Source organism: Bombina bombina, chromosome 1 (genome assembly GCF_027579735.1).
Source record: "Bombina bombina isolate aBomBom1 chromosome 1, aBomBom1.pri, whole genome shotgun sequence".
NCBI lineage: Eukaryota > Metazoa > Chordata > Amphibia > Anura > Bombinatoridae > Bombina > Bombina bombina.
In genome coordinates this window covers 728,583,606-728,597,134 of record NC_069499.1, presented here as the reverse complement: position 1 = coordinate 728,597,134, position 13,529 = coordinate 728,583,606, and the positions used below count along the sequence as shown (strand labels likewise).

Genomic DNA, 13,529 nt, shown 5'->3' with positions numbered 1-13,529 from the left:
TTTACATATATAATTTGAATACAACAACTGGAATCAGTTCGACACACATAGGATCCTAACCCCCCTTTTTTTTTGGACTCTCAGGACTAAGAACTATACCCATTTGGGCACTTTTCTCCATGGATACTTAATGGTACCATTAGTTTGTTTTTAAAGTTTTCTTTGTGAATATTTTGTATTTTATGCAGCTTTAATTGTTAAGGATTTTAAATGTTTATGCTTATTAAATGTTATAACCTAAGGTTATAGGTACATTTGGTTTACCATATCCTCGATTTTAACTTTTATCAAACATACGTCTAGTTAGGCTTAATTAACGCCTATAGATGGTTTAACCAATCGTGGACACCATATTTAAGCCACCTACCCTTTCTTAGGGTACTGTAGCGCTGTACTCACCTAGCACTTTGTAATAATCTCAACATTGTTAAAGTCATTCTTGCCAAAAATGCTGCCATATAGTGCTCCTTATATACGCATGTTATTGAGACTACCAAGGTATGTACTTCACCAAAGGATACCAAGAGAAGGAAGTTAGTTTGATGCTAAAAGTTTTTTTGTTTTTTTATAATCGTGATCACAAAGGGACATGAAACCCAAATTGTTTCTTTTAAGAGTCAGAGAAAGAATATCATTTAAACAATATTCTAATTCTTCTATTATATTATTTGCTTAGTTCTCTTGGTATCTGTTGTTGAAAAAAGCATACCTAGGTAGGCTTAGGAAATGGGAGTTAGATGCTGATTGGTGGCTGCACATATATGCTTCTTATCATTGGCTTACATATGTGTTCTGCTAGCTCCCAGTAGTGCATTGCTGCTCTTTCAATAAAGGATACCAGTAAAATGAAGCAAAAAAATCAGAGGTTATGTGAGCTCAAATCAAAACCGGGTCTTGTAAAAGGTGCAAATGTCAGAGCTACAAAAAAGGGTAAAAGCTGTACAAAATATTTTAAATAGTGGTGGTAATCAAATCTTTAATTTAAAAGTCAAATCTTCCTCTTCTAACCCATTTGTGATACATTTTTGCAGGTTCTTTATTCCTATGGGGTCAACCCACAACAAATATAAGTCACTTAAAACACAAATAATTCTTAATTCATGACAGCTGGTTCCTTTTTCCTTCATATCTTTAATATATTTTATTTAATAGTAATAGAAATGATGGCTTTTATATTATATTTTCTCTGAAAAGCCGATCTCTAAAATGATTACTTTACAGATGGGATAAGCAGACACAATGCATTATCTTCCATTAGAGGAGGAAGAGGCACATTCAGTGAGGAATACAAAAATGCCTTTATTTATTAGACTACCCCAACGATTGATTACAGATGACTTTATACTGTATAATATGTTATCATATCACTATTTATTTATAGACATGATCACATTGATAAAATGCATTGCTCACTTCTGGAATTTCACAACTATAGCAAATGTTGTAGCCATAATTTTGCTGTGGTTTTAACTCCTGTTAACCCCTTGCTTTCTTTTCAGCACTATTTGACGTTAGCAGTTAACCTTGTGATTAAAATACAACTCTAACCCTTACCCTAGACTTAAACATAGTTCTAACCGTAACTATAAAATTGTTAATGTAAGCAGAAGCAAGATTTTTTTTCCCAAGTAAGATCTTATCCTGTGCTAGATCTCCAGGCTCAGCATTTAGACAGTGGTAATTTCAAGACAATAAAAGTGTAGTTGTCCAGTTGACTCCTTTCACTTTACCTGCCACGTTTAATCCCAGATGTAGCAGAAGCAGTCCGGTAATTACTTTTCCGTAGGGATGGGCAAATGTGTCAAAATTGCAGTTAGTTTGGTTGTACAAATAGTCCTGTGGACATTTTTTTGGGATAAACGAATGTCAATAAGGATGAAAAACCCTTAAAATTAATTTAACAACACCTGCCCACCTGTCTCGTTGGGAAACTCTGATAGGGAGACACATTACTCCTGAGGATTGGGAGCGAGCCTTCTCCTTGACCCAGAAGGCTATCCATTGCACTACGCTGTATGAGACCTATTTCAAACTTATTTCTCATTGGTATTATGTACCCACTAGGCTAGCAAAAATTTTCCCGAGCGCGTCCCCTGAGTGCTGGCGAAACTGTGGTCACAGGGGCAACGCTCACCATATCTGGTGGGAGTGCCCTGTGATACAACCCTTATGGAGAAAATGCTTCACAGTTCTACAGAGTATTGGCATCCTGCTCCCCAGGGGGTTTACCTCAGCTCTCCTCCATCTAAATCTACATTCCTTACCAAAACACCACGCATACATCTGTACTTACTTGTTTATGACTATCAAATACTCCATAGCATGTTCATGGAAAAAGGAACTACCCCCAAGCTGGTCTGTACTTTGCAATAACATGGCCTACATATATACCATGGAAAAGGACATCTTTTATAAATTAAATAAATCTGATCTGTTTGAGTTGGTCTGGGCAGATTGGAAAGAGCTTCACAGCACAGACTGGAAACCCAACGCAATTGCCCAAGATTCTTAGCCAATTGACTGTGCCCCCGCAACGCCTACTACTCTTATAACACGACTTTGACTATGCCTCAAATACCCCCCTCCTTCCCCTAATCCCCCCCAGCCCCAATTCCTTACTACCCCCCACACACATAAGAATATGCGATACTCAGAGGGCATGATGCCCTCCTCCTGATCCCAAGTTTAACACTCATGTTTTAAAGTTTGATAAGACAAGTTCAGACTCTGCATTTTCATTTTGTCGAATTGCTCCGTTAATACTGATGTAGCTGAATGTATGTTACTCCTCTAAAATTTACCTTTATATTCTGGAGCTGCGTCTCCTCGCTATGTGTACATTCATCACATCGGTTTCTTTTTCAATAAAACTTTAAAAAAAAAAAAAAATTCATTTAACAAATGTTATTTCCAATTTTTTAATGTTACTTTTATTTTTGAATGTTCATAATTAGATATAATTTCCACATTCGAAATTTTGAATGTAACATTTGATTTAATAAATACTATTCAGAAGTTTAAACGTTCATGTGGTAGGTAATTAAGTTAAACAATACATAGTAGATACAAATATACCAATTCAATTCTTTCTAATTTGAATACTACATTTAAAGATAGCATTAGAAATACTATTACACTAAACGAATGTCAGAATGTTGTACAAACATTTGAAATTTGAAACAAACAAATGAGTTAAAATGTGTTTCATTTTTCAAAAGTTCCAAACATTCGCCTATCCCTACTTTTCAGTGCATGTGTTTGTGTGTTAGCTTCAGACTACAAAATATTAATAATATACAATACAAATATACATACATATATATATATATATATATATATATTGTGAGCAAGTACAACTACCTTGTGTTTGATACTTAGCACAGCCACAATATGAATCTGTAGGAATACTTTTCTATGTGCTACTAGCTGTAATTGTGTGTAGTAGAATTTAAATAAAGCTAGGGACCTTTGTATAAGGTTAAACCCACATACTCGATGGTTTATATACTGTAAATACTAAACAGTGTAGCGTTTAGATGGAATAGAGAGAAAATCATTTATGGTGCTATGTTTGCCATGTTTGTTTTATCTGTATTTAGTAGCAGGTAATTCAGCAGTCATTTATCTGGTAAATATATTTTTATTCCCCTTGTTATTGTTTATCATATTCACACTTTTAAACTATATATATATTAATAATTTTCTTTTTATAAGTTTTAGGGTAGAATGGCTCTGTAATCCTTCTTTCTCTTTCTGCCATCCCTGTATAATGCTGGGGATTCTGTTGGACCATTACAAATATAGGTAACAATATTTTAAAACGTTGTTAGTGTTCCCTTTCAATATAAGACATATTTTAGATCACATTATGTTCTTATGACTGATGAACAAACCATCCTTTCTCTTATCAGAGAAACACATCAGCACTTAGTTATAATTCAGTGCTAATTCTTAAATTAACATATTTTTGCTTCTAATGGTGTCATATTAGAATGCAGTGGACACAATTCAATAACTGGTTTCTCCAAGCTGTCAGATTTAATAGTTTCACCACTCCGGCCTCCTCAGTTTGTTTCTTACTGTATGCTGCTGATTTACTAAAAACGTAAGAGATGAGTGAATTTGAATGACTCAGCTGCCTATAAAAACAGAAGAACTAATAAACCTAAAGAGTCTTGTGATACAAGAAAAAATAATAGTTTAACAAAGAACAGATACAACCATCTTCTCCATTATATATCTTGTATCATAGTTCATGTTTTCTCTGGAGTCCAATGTTTCCCCTTCCTTCTAATAGAAATTCTCTGTAATTCAATGAGAGTAGCTTTTTTACATCACAGATTAAGTCAGGGGCATGTGGTTATACAGGAAGCTGGCAGCATTGCCCTTTAGATTGTCATCTGTATCACTGCAGAGCTGTAGTGCAGTTGGCATCAGTGTGTAAAACAAAGGTCTGGGCTACAGATAAAAAAGGATGTAGCAGTCCCCTGCAGTCCTCTTCTGTTTCCAGCCTTGTGCTTGGGTACATCTGAACCTCAACTCCACCAACAAGACTTCAGCAGGGATACAGCATTGGTGCTGCAATACCACAGCCTTACTTTTTGGTCAGGTGAGCAGATGGGCAGGGAATCAGCAATGTGTTACTCTCTTCTCTAGTGTAGTAGGAAGTGGGATAGTATCTTAAGGTTAGCCACTTGCCTGCATAAAAAAAGTTTATTTCCTTTTTTTAGAACTAAGGCAACAAAAGGTTTAAAATAATTTTTTTTAAATTAGCAACATTTTAGGTTATGTTTTCACATATCTAGTTTTATAGCACGTCCATTGCAAATAAATGTTTGTAACCAGTATATTGATAGTGACATTGATGTGTTTACTGTTGGAAAAATGACATTTATGATTTAAATAGTTTTCTTTTTTGTGTAAGTTATAACAATTAAATAAAGATTAACTTAAAGGGACACAAAACCCATTTTTTTTCTTTCATGATTCAGATAGAGCATGCAATTTTAAGCGCCTTTCTAATTTACTCCTTTTATCATTTTTTATTCATTCTCTTACTATCTTTAATTGAAAAAGCAGGAATATAAGCTTAGGAGCCAGCTCATTTTTGATTCAGCACCTGAGAAAAGCTTGCTGATTGGTGGCTACTCCTAAGCTTGCATTCCTGCTTTTTTTTCAAATAAAGATAGCAAGAGAATGAAGACAAATGTATAATAGGAGTAAAAAAGAAAAGTGTTTAAAATTGCATGCTCTATCTCAATTATGAAAGAAAAAAATTGGGTTCTGTGTCCCCTTAATTTGAACTTTGACACATATCTTTGTAAGCATTGTCACTTGATTATACAATAAAATGGCACATCTATTTATCTCATCTCTTAAAGGGCCACTGTAAGTAAATATTTTCTATGCCTGTTACTAACTAACTACCCCAAATACGCTTTTTATCAATAGCATTTCATTAACATATCTCTACCATATATCAGAAATCTTGTCTGCAAATTTAATTGTTTTCCAAACCCACTCCGTGGGTATCCTTTGCTCTGTACCAATCCGTTTACAATACCTAGGTTTCAAAATGGTGCTTTAAACACAAAGTTATTGGTTTAAGTATTTTGAACATGCAGTGCTGAAAATAGTGGGCAGGATAACGTGACATCATCGGGGAATAAAAGATATAACTTTTAGAACGTTATGAAACTTTGTTTTGGAGAAAATATAGGTCAGTAGGTTTTAATTAATGTTTATTAACTTTAATATGTTAGTTGTTTAGCTTAAAAATTATAACAGAAAGTAATCCTTTAAGTATATATATTCCCTATATACATGGGACACACCACAAGCAAATTAAATATAGAAACAAAATAGCAGATCGCTTTTCTGCAGTGCATAATATAATTCTGTACAAGTTATTTTAATGTGCATCTAAACATTGATGACAAGTCATACATTTATGTCCATGCTAACATACTTCATACACATATTTGAAGGACATTTTCAAGATTGCTTAATACTGTATATAAAAGCCTGTCATATTTTGAGCAAAAAAATATTGTAAAGAAGTAATGGTACTATATTGATTTTATTGGTATTTCAATAATTTATTGTTTAAAGGAACACTAAAGTCAAACTTAATGTTTCCTGATTCAGGTAGTGCGTGTGATTTTAAAAGTCTTTCAAATTCACTTCCATCAGCAAACTGTGCACAGTATTTTTATATGTACTTTATTTGAGGTAGCAGCTTCCCAATATGTAGTTATATGCATTTTGTGATTGGCTCATGGCTGTCACTTGGTAATCAGGGAAGGAAAATTGAAGTAGCTTTAACATTTGGTAGAAAAAAAATATACTAATTTGAAATTCAGAGTAAGTGCTATTGCATTGTCTTTTTATTGATGATTTGATGTTTATGCAATTGTACTGTATTTAATGATCCTTTCAAAATAATTCCTGGGATACAATGTCCAGAATTCTGTAACCTAGGTTTTCAAAATGCTGCAAATCAATTAGCTGGTTTAGTCAATTTGCACCATTTTGAAAAGCTAGGTTACAGAATATGCTTTTGCCCCTTGTAGGGAGAGTGAGACAATCACATTTATTTTCTTTTACACAAAAGCAAGAGGTAATTAATGTCCTTTTGAAATGATTCTGCTGCTGGCTTTGTACACTGTGTGATGTGATTCTGGTCCCATTAAAGTGCCAGAATTTCAGTTGAGTTACATTAAAGCGGCACTTTAATTCATCAAAATTTACATTTCACTCGTTGTGAAAAATATTTATCTTTTAAACTTGACAGCCGCTCCAGCTTCCCCCAGTTGTTGCAAGCCATTTCAGACGTCAGAAATGATGGATCGTTCATCCTCCAATCATAGGTTCCCCGCCGGGGGAATCAGTGTCTGATTCAATGCCGTGATTGGAGGAAGCCGGATTCCTCATTTTAGACCCAGGAAGAGGCATTGTGACGGGCAGAGGAAGCTGGAGCGGCTGTCAAAATGAAAAGGTAAGTATTTTTTCACAACACGAGGGAAATGTAAATTTTGATGAATTAAAGTGACCCTGTTTTTAATCGAATTTTTAAAAACCGGGCACTTTAGCAAAACAATTTACATTCACTTTAATGCAGTTCTGAGTTAAATTAGGTGATTTTTTGTGCTTGGCAAGTTGGCAGATGTTTCTTTGGAAGTTTTCTTTATACCCCAACCCTGTTTAATTACTATTTAAGCACAGCCCTAACCTACTCCCTTTTTAGTATATCAGTTTGTTTAAAGAAATTAGACAGTAAAAAAGTTAAGCTTATAATAATGGTAACGTTTCCAATTGGTATAATCAGGTCCAGAATGGAAACAATATTTAGACGGATTTTAATTAATCCATTCGAATAAAGATACAATCTAACTTACTTTTTAATATAGCAATGAAATTCTAATACCTTGTGCTCCTGCCGACCACTTCAAAAGTATGTTTTTTGTGTGAAAGCTAATGGTTTGAACCGTTCTCCAATCAGTACTCACTACTGTGTTGGTTATGCAAATCTGGGAAATTGGTAATAAAGGGATTATCTTTTTATTATTATTATTATTATTATTATTATTATTTTATTATTATTATTATTTTTTTAAACTATTGTAGACTGTCCCTTTAACCTCTTAAGGACATATGATGGAATTTTTCCGTCATAAAACAATTGAGCAAACTGAAAGCTGTGTCCTTAAAGGGTTAAGTAGAAATGCCAAGGGTGGCCATTTTACAAAGTAAATATGGTTACTACGAAAACTGTGGTGTTATTAATCTTATTAATTTTCTGTTTCTGTTTTTCTTTTGTTCGTGAAACAGTGAAGATAAATATATTAAAAACACTTGCATTCAAACCCTTTCTGTACCTTTACCTTTATATTTTCTTTAGCATTTAACAATTTATTTTGTGCCAGCAACAACCCTTGTCTGGCAATACAGAGTAAAACAACATGCTAGTAAAAAAAAATTACCTGTGGTTAAGGATGCAATGATGCAAAATAAAACTAATTAATTTAGCTAAAATCTGTTACACATTACAGTTTTTATTATGTCGTTGTTTTACTATTTTAATTTCTTAAGCGCATGACAATTTAGCAAAAGTTTACTTTGTTATGGTGAAACAATTTACCTAGGCTATTAATGACGCTGTTAACCATTATCGTTTATAGCTGTACAGCTGAATAGCAACCTTTTAATTCTCCTTAATGTTACATTTTTTGTAGGAATAAAAGAACACGGTTCTTTTATATGATATAAACTATCCCCTACTATCCATAGTGAGATTATTTATTTGCGGTAATGTTTTTACTGGAGATGAAATAGAATTCTTTTTTTCTAAGAAGAAATTAGATGTCTTATTAAGAACTAACTTCAGTTCATTTTGTTATGTGATGACCACAGTTTTGGATGAAGCTCCCCCTGGCACACAGGAATACATTATGTTACGTCACGATTCCATCCAGTCTGCGGAGTTAAAGAAAAAAGAGTCCCCATTTCGTGCTAAATGTCACGAAATCTTCTGCTGCCCTCTGAAGCAAGTGCACCTCAAAGAAAACTCAGAGCCGGAAGGTTTGTGCACATTGGATCCATGTTATGTTTGTTTTTTCTTTTTTTTTTTTTAAATGTCCGTGTCCCTATTTTGTGCTGTATGTCCCCGGCTTGTGTCATTAAGGACACTGGGAACGAAATGCGCTTTCATATCATATCCCCCTGCTTGCCTGTTAATGTCTATAGAGTCTAAGGGACACTGTATGATATTAAGCATGTAAAAACAAGAAAAGAATAAAATAAAGACAAATGACTTGGCTTTTTTTGTAAAATTAAGCAGACTGCATCATTACACTGCCCTTTTTGGCTGCTAAATTTGCTTGCTATACAGCATTTTCCCATATGTTTTCTGGTAATAACTGAAAAATGCACTTTTTGAGGAATGACACTTGCAAACAAATTATTCTTCCCTCCCCATAAAGCTTCTGCACTTGCTATAATAATAATAATAATAATAATAAAAAAAAACTCAGCAACTTAAGCTTCAAAGATTCTGAAGAAGAATGCGAATGTAATGCACGTTGAACTGCGTTTGACTTGAATACAATGCATGCATACGGAGCGCGTATCTTAAAGTAGACTTTTTCTCTTTGCAGGCACAATGCAGGTTTGGATACTTTTACCATTATATTATTTTGCCTATCTCAAGTTGTGCATAATTATGTATCATTAATTTAAACATATTTTAAAAATAATTATGATTTATTTAATGACGCACTTAATGGGCATTTTATAATATTAATATAATTTCTCTTCAGTATTTCACATTTAATTATACATTTTCTATTAGTATTTTGTGATTATATGGATGTCTAGTTTTCTTGAGTATTTTTGTTGTAAGGAATCCTGCCTCTTCATAAATTAATGCTATAAACCCAGTAGTTATGAGGTGTAATCTTCTACAGAGCTTTATTATCTGACTGTAATTATCAGTGTTAAAATCAATATTTGACTTTGGGTTAAGTGAATGTGGAGTCCCATCTGCTGTTCATAAAAATGACTTACAGACATAGTATGATTTACACACCTTAAACACATTGAAAGTGATTGCTGCAGTTTTGTAATCAAATATTTAAACAAATTATATCATATAGCAACTTTGTTCAAAAGTCAAAAATCAAATTGTTCCATTATTTATTTCCCCAATGTTGAGGCTTCAATTAATATAACTTTTGTTGTGCAAATATCATACACAAATAAATCATTTACATTTATCCACAGTTAAAATGAATTCCCACTACTATTTTGCCTGCAGAATCTTATTTTTATGTTGCATGTCACCACAAATTGCTGTCAGGGTCTAGGGCAATTAAAGGCAGTCATGTTTTTGTCCAAAATACAGGATTCTAGGAACTCAAACTTTTGATTGGTCTTTTGCAATCTCTTGTGCCAGAATTATACTGCAGTCTCAATTAAAGGGGCATTAACCACTAAACAAATGTTAGATAGAATTATGCATTCAAAGAAAGGATTAGTCTGAGAATAACATATAGATGTATTTTTTTTAAAAGTTTCATTAGCTGTTTAAATATTGGCAAAATAAGTGTAAAGTTTTAGTGCCTATAAAACAATGGGCACTGCCATGTTGTAACTGGTTACCTTCTATACTGTGGCCAATAAGAAACAGTTATAAAAAGGTAACTACAGTGTGAAATAAAACAGTGTTCTGCACTTCCATTTCTAACAGGAACTGAAAAGCCCACATTTCCAGGATGGGATTACAGGAAAAGGGAATAAAATAAAGAATGAAAGTATATTGCAGACTTTTTTTTAGATATACACAATAGTGTTTAATGTCCCTTTTAAAGTAAAAAGATCACTTTATGGTCACTTCCTTTGAAACATGGCTGCCATATTGTCTCTCTGCATGTTTAGTCTGACAGTGATTTGTACAAGTACGACAGCTATGCAGCATAAGAAGGAGGTGCAGCAGTGCAGTTGTTAATCCATAAGTAACCGTTTATTTTTCCCCTAGAAACATTCCATTTAAAATGCAGACAACAGATTTACAGGAATTAACTATTTACAAACCATAAACTGTTAACGGTTTCAAAAGCTTTCAATTTTGGTTAACTTCTTTCTTTCCTTAGCCTGCAAATAGTAGCTAAATACATTTAAAATGTTCAAATAATTATAAATCGCCTCACAATATCTTTTCTTTCTACTGATCTGTGTGTGTTTTTCTAAATATTATATGTCAAAAAATTTTGTTATTCTAGGTTCAAATGCTAGTAGCTGTTGTTCTGAAAGGCTCCTCTTTATGTATTCTGGTTTAGTTTATTTATCTCTTACCATAAATGTATCTGTCACATACTATACCTTATCAAGGTGCCTTTAAACATGCATATAAGCAAGGCTGGGCAGTCATAATTTATTGTCAACACACTAAATATCTGAAGTGAAACTTGCAATCTTTATTTACACAACACCCCATTTCTCCTTCTGCTATGTCCCATGTAATAATTAATACTTCAACACAATATTACTCCTCCTGGTCCTTCTTATCAGCGTATATATTATATATACAGTATATATATATATAAAGCAATATAAGCACTCTCACCTCCTCATTGACTGGCCAGGGTGTCAGGAATAATGGTTTGTAACAATAAACCACGTTTTGTTATTTAAGTAGTGAGTGCGGATCTATTTTGAAGTATATATATATATATATATATATATATATATATATATATATATATATATATATATAAAACACACACACAAACATATATTGTTGAGAACAAAAAAATTTATTTTAAAATTACACTCTGAAGATCACACGCAGACCTTTACTATACATGACATCCAGTACTACAGAACTATATAGATTGTCTCATTTTTGCATAGCCTCTATTTTGCTTACACAACACCTGCACTTCCAGTCTTCTCCAGTGTCCCCCATAATCACCTCTCTCTAATGTATTACCTCAATCTGTATATAAAAGACATATGATTTAATGAATGTCACAGGTAATTTACCATTCTATATTCTCCCAATATATTTGTCTCTCTTTCTATATTGCTGCTGTATAGCTACCAGTTACTGGTAGTGTATTGCTGCTCCTGAGCCTGCCTAGACATGTTATTCAACAAATAATACTAAGGGGTCTGTCTATTCATTAAGAGGTGAATGGCAGGTGGATTGAAACATTTCAATTCCCACCATTAACTACGTATTCTAAAGGGCCAACTCCAGTGAGTATCTCCTGCAAGAAGAGTTTCAGTTACCCCTGATTATTGCATAGTTAATGCTGTGTACAATTCACCTAATATAGGAGAATTGCAGGTGAATTGTATGCAGCATTAAAGGGACATTAAACACTAAACAAATGTTAGATAAAATTATGCTTTCAACTGAAAGATTACTCTGACAATAATAAGTAGATGTATTTTTGTAAAGTTTCATTAGCTGTTTAAATATCGACAAATTAAGTGTAAAGTTTTAGTGTCTATAAAACAATGGGAGCTGCCATGTTGTAACTTAGGTTAGCTTCTCTGCTATGACAAATTAGGGACAGTTATACATAGGTCATTAGAGTGTGCACCCAATGGCTGTGTGGAATATAACAGTGTTCTGCACTTCCATTTCTAACAGGAACTGAAAAGCTCACAATATCAGAATGGAATTACAGGAACAGGGGATAAAATAAATAATGAAAGTATATTGCAGACTCTTTTTATAAATATGATTAATCATTTTATGTAACCATCTTAAAGTGTTTAATGTCCTTTTAACTATGCATTGTGCAGGGCTACCTCATTTCTTCGTGCAGAAGATACTCACTGGGTTTGGCCCTTCATAATGCGTAGTTAATGAAAGATTTCAAATCACCTAAAATTCCCCTGCAATTCATCTATTTGTGAATAGAGCCCCAAGACAATAAAGTAAATTTGATAACAATAAAGTGAAAGCTTCATTTTAAAAAAAAATATTCAAAAGAGAAGAGAGGCGTCACATGTGTGTATCACTCAAGGACAGCCGTAAGTATCAATAAACAAATGCAGGGTACTCACATTTGGGATGAGCACCCTATAGTGCTTTATGGTGCATATTGGATCTTTACAGTACACCAGGTACCTTCTAGCTCTTATACTGGTTATTTGTTATTATATGAAGCTGTTTTCTATTCATTTTAATAAAATGATTTTATTTAAAACGGGCCTAAAGTATATTTGAGCCTTTGCTACCTGCTCGAGTCGAGTGACACAACAGTGGAGACCGGTGTTTTTGTGTTCCTGACTACTGGAGCTCAGCCAGCTGGTGTGCACCATAAAGCACTAGAGGGTGCTCATCCCAAATGTGAGTAGCCTGCGTTTGTTTGACCATACTAACAAATGTCCTGTTAGGGAGACCTGAGGACAGGTTTGAAAACCAGTGCTTTATACTAACATAATGACCATGGCTAGCCTTGTTGTCTGCAAACTCAAGCCTGGATTGGCTCCTGCAAATGAGGCAAGGGGTGGGTGGAGTTTGGCTATAGAAAAAAAGCAATTGCGACAAACAAGATGTTAATTTGTTTTAAAAATATTTAGACTTCTCTGATAAGTTATTCTATAGCAACATTACAGAAATGTTTTGTTATTACAAGGCATTTACTGTCCCGTGAATATTGCAGTCATAAACTTTATGAACTGGCAGTTACTACAAATAACTCCATAAAGTCTTGGGAGGTTTTTAATGCTACAAAAGGCTCAATAGTTCACAACTGGAATGCAAAATATCCCCTAAAATTTAAAGGGACACTAAACCCAAACAAATTTCTTTAATGATCCAGCTAGAGCATGCAATCTTAAGCAACTTTCTAATTTATTCCTTTTATCAATTGTTCTTTGTTCTCTTGCTATCTTCATTTAAAAAGCAGGAATGTAATGCTTAAGATCTGGCCCATTTTTTGTTGAGAACCTGGGTTATTAGTTTGCTAAATGTAGCCACCATTAGGCAAGGGTGCTGATGCTGAACCTAAAAT

The 13,529-nt window shown here is 33.7% G+C and overlaps 1 protein-coding gene across 5 annotated transcripts in view; it reads left to right on the top strand.

Moving 5' to 3' along the window:
* FGF13 (fibroblast growth factor 13) overlaps positions 1-13,529 on the top strand; it is a 615,132-nt gene that overhangs the window by 321,045 nt on the left and 280,558 nt on the right. For all 5 annotated transcript variants that reach the window (XM_053699239.1, XM_053699234.1, XM_053699238.1 and 2 more), the window contains one exon: positions 8,413-8,580. In XM_053699239.1, coding sequence (XP_053555214.1) covers positions 8,451-8,580 — 130 coding nt within the window. In that variant the 5' untranslated portion in view covers positions 8,413-8,450. The remainder of the gene's footprint in view (positions 1-8,412; positions 8,581-13,529) is intronic.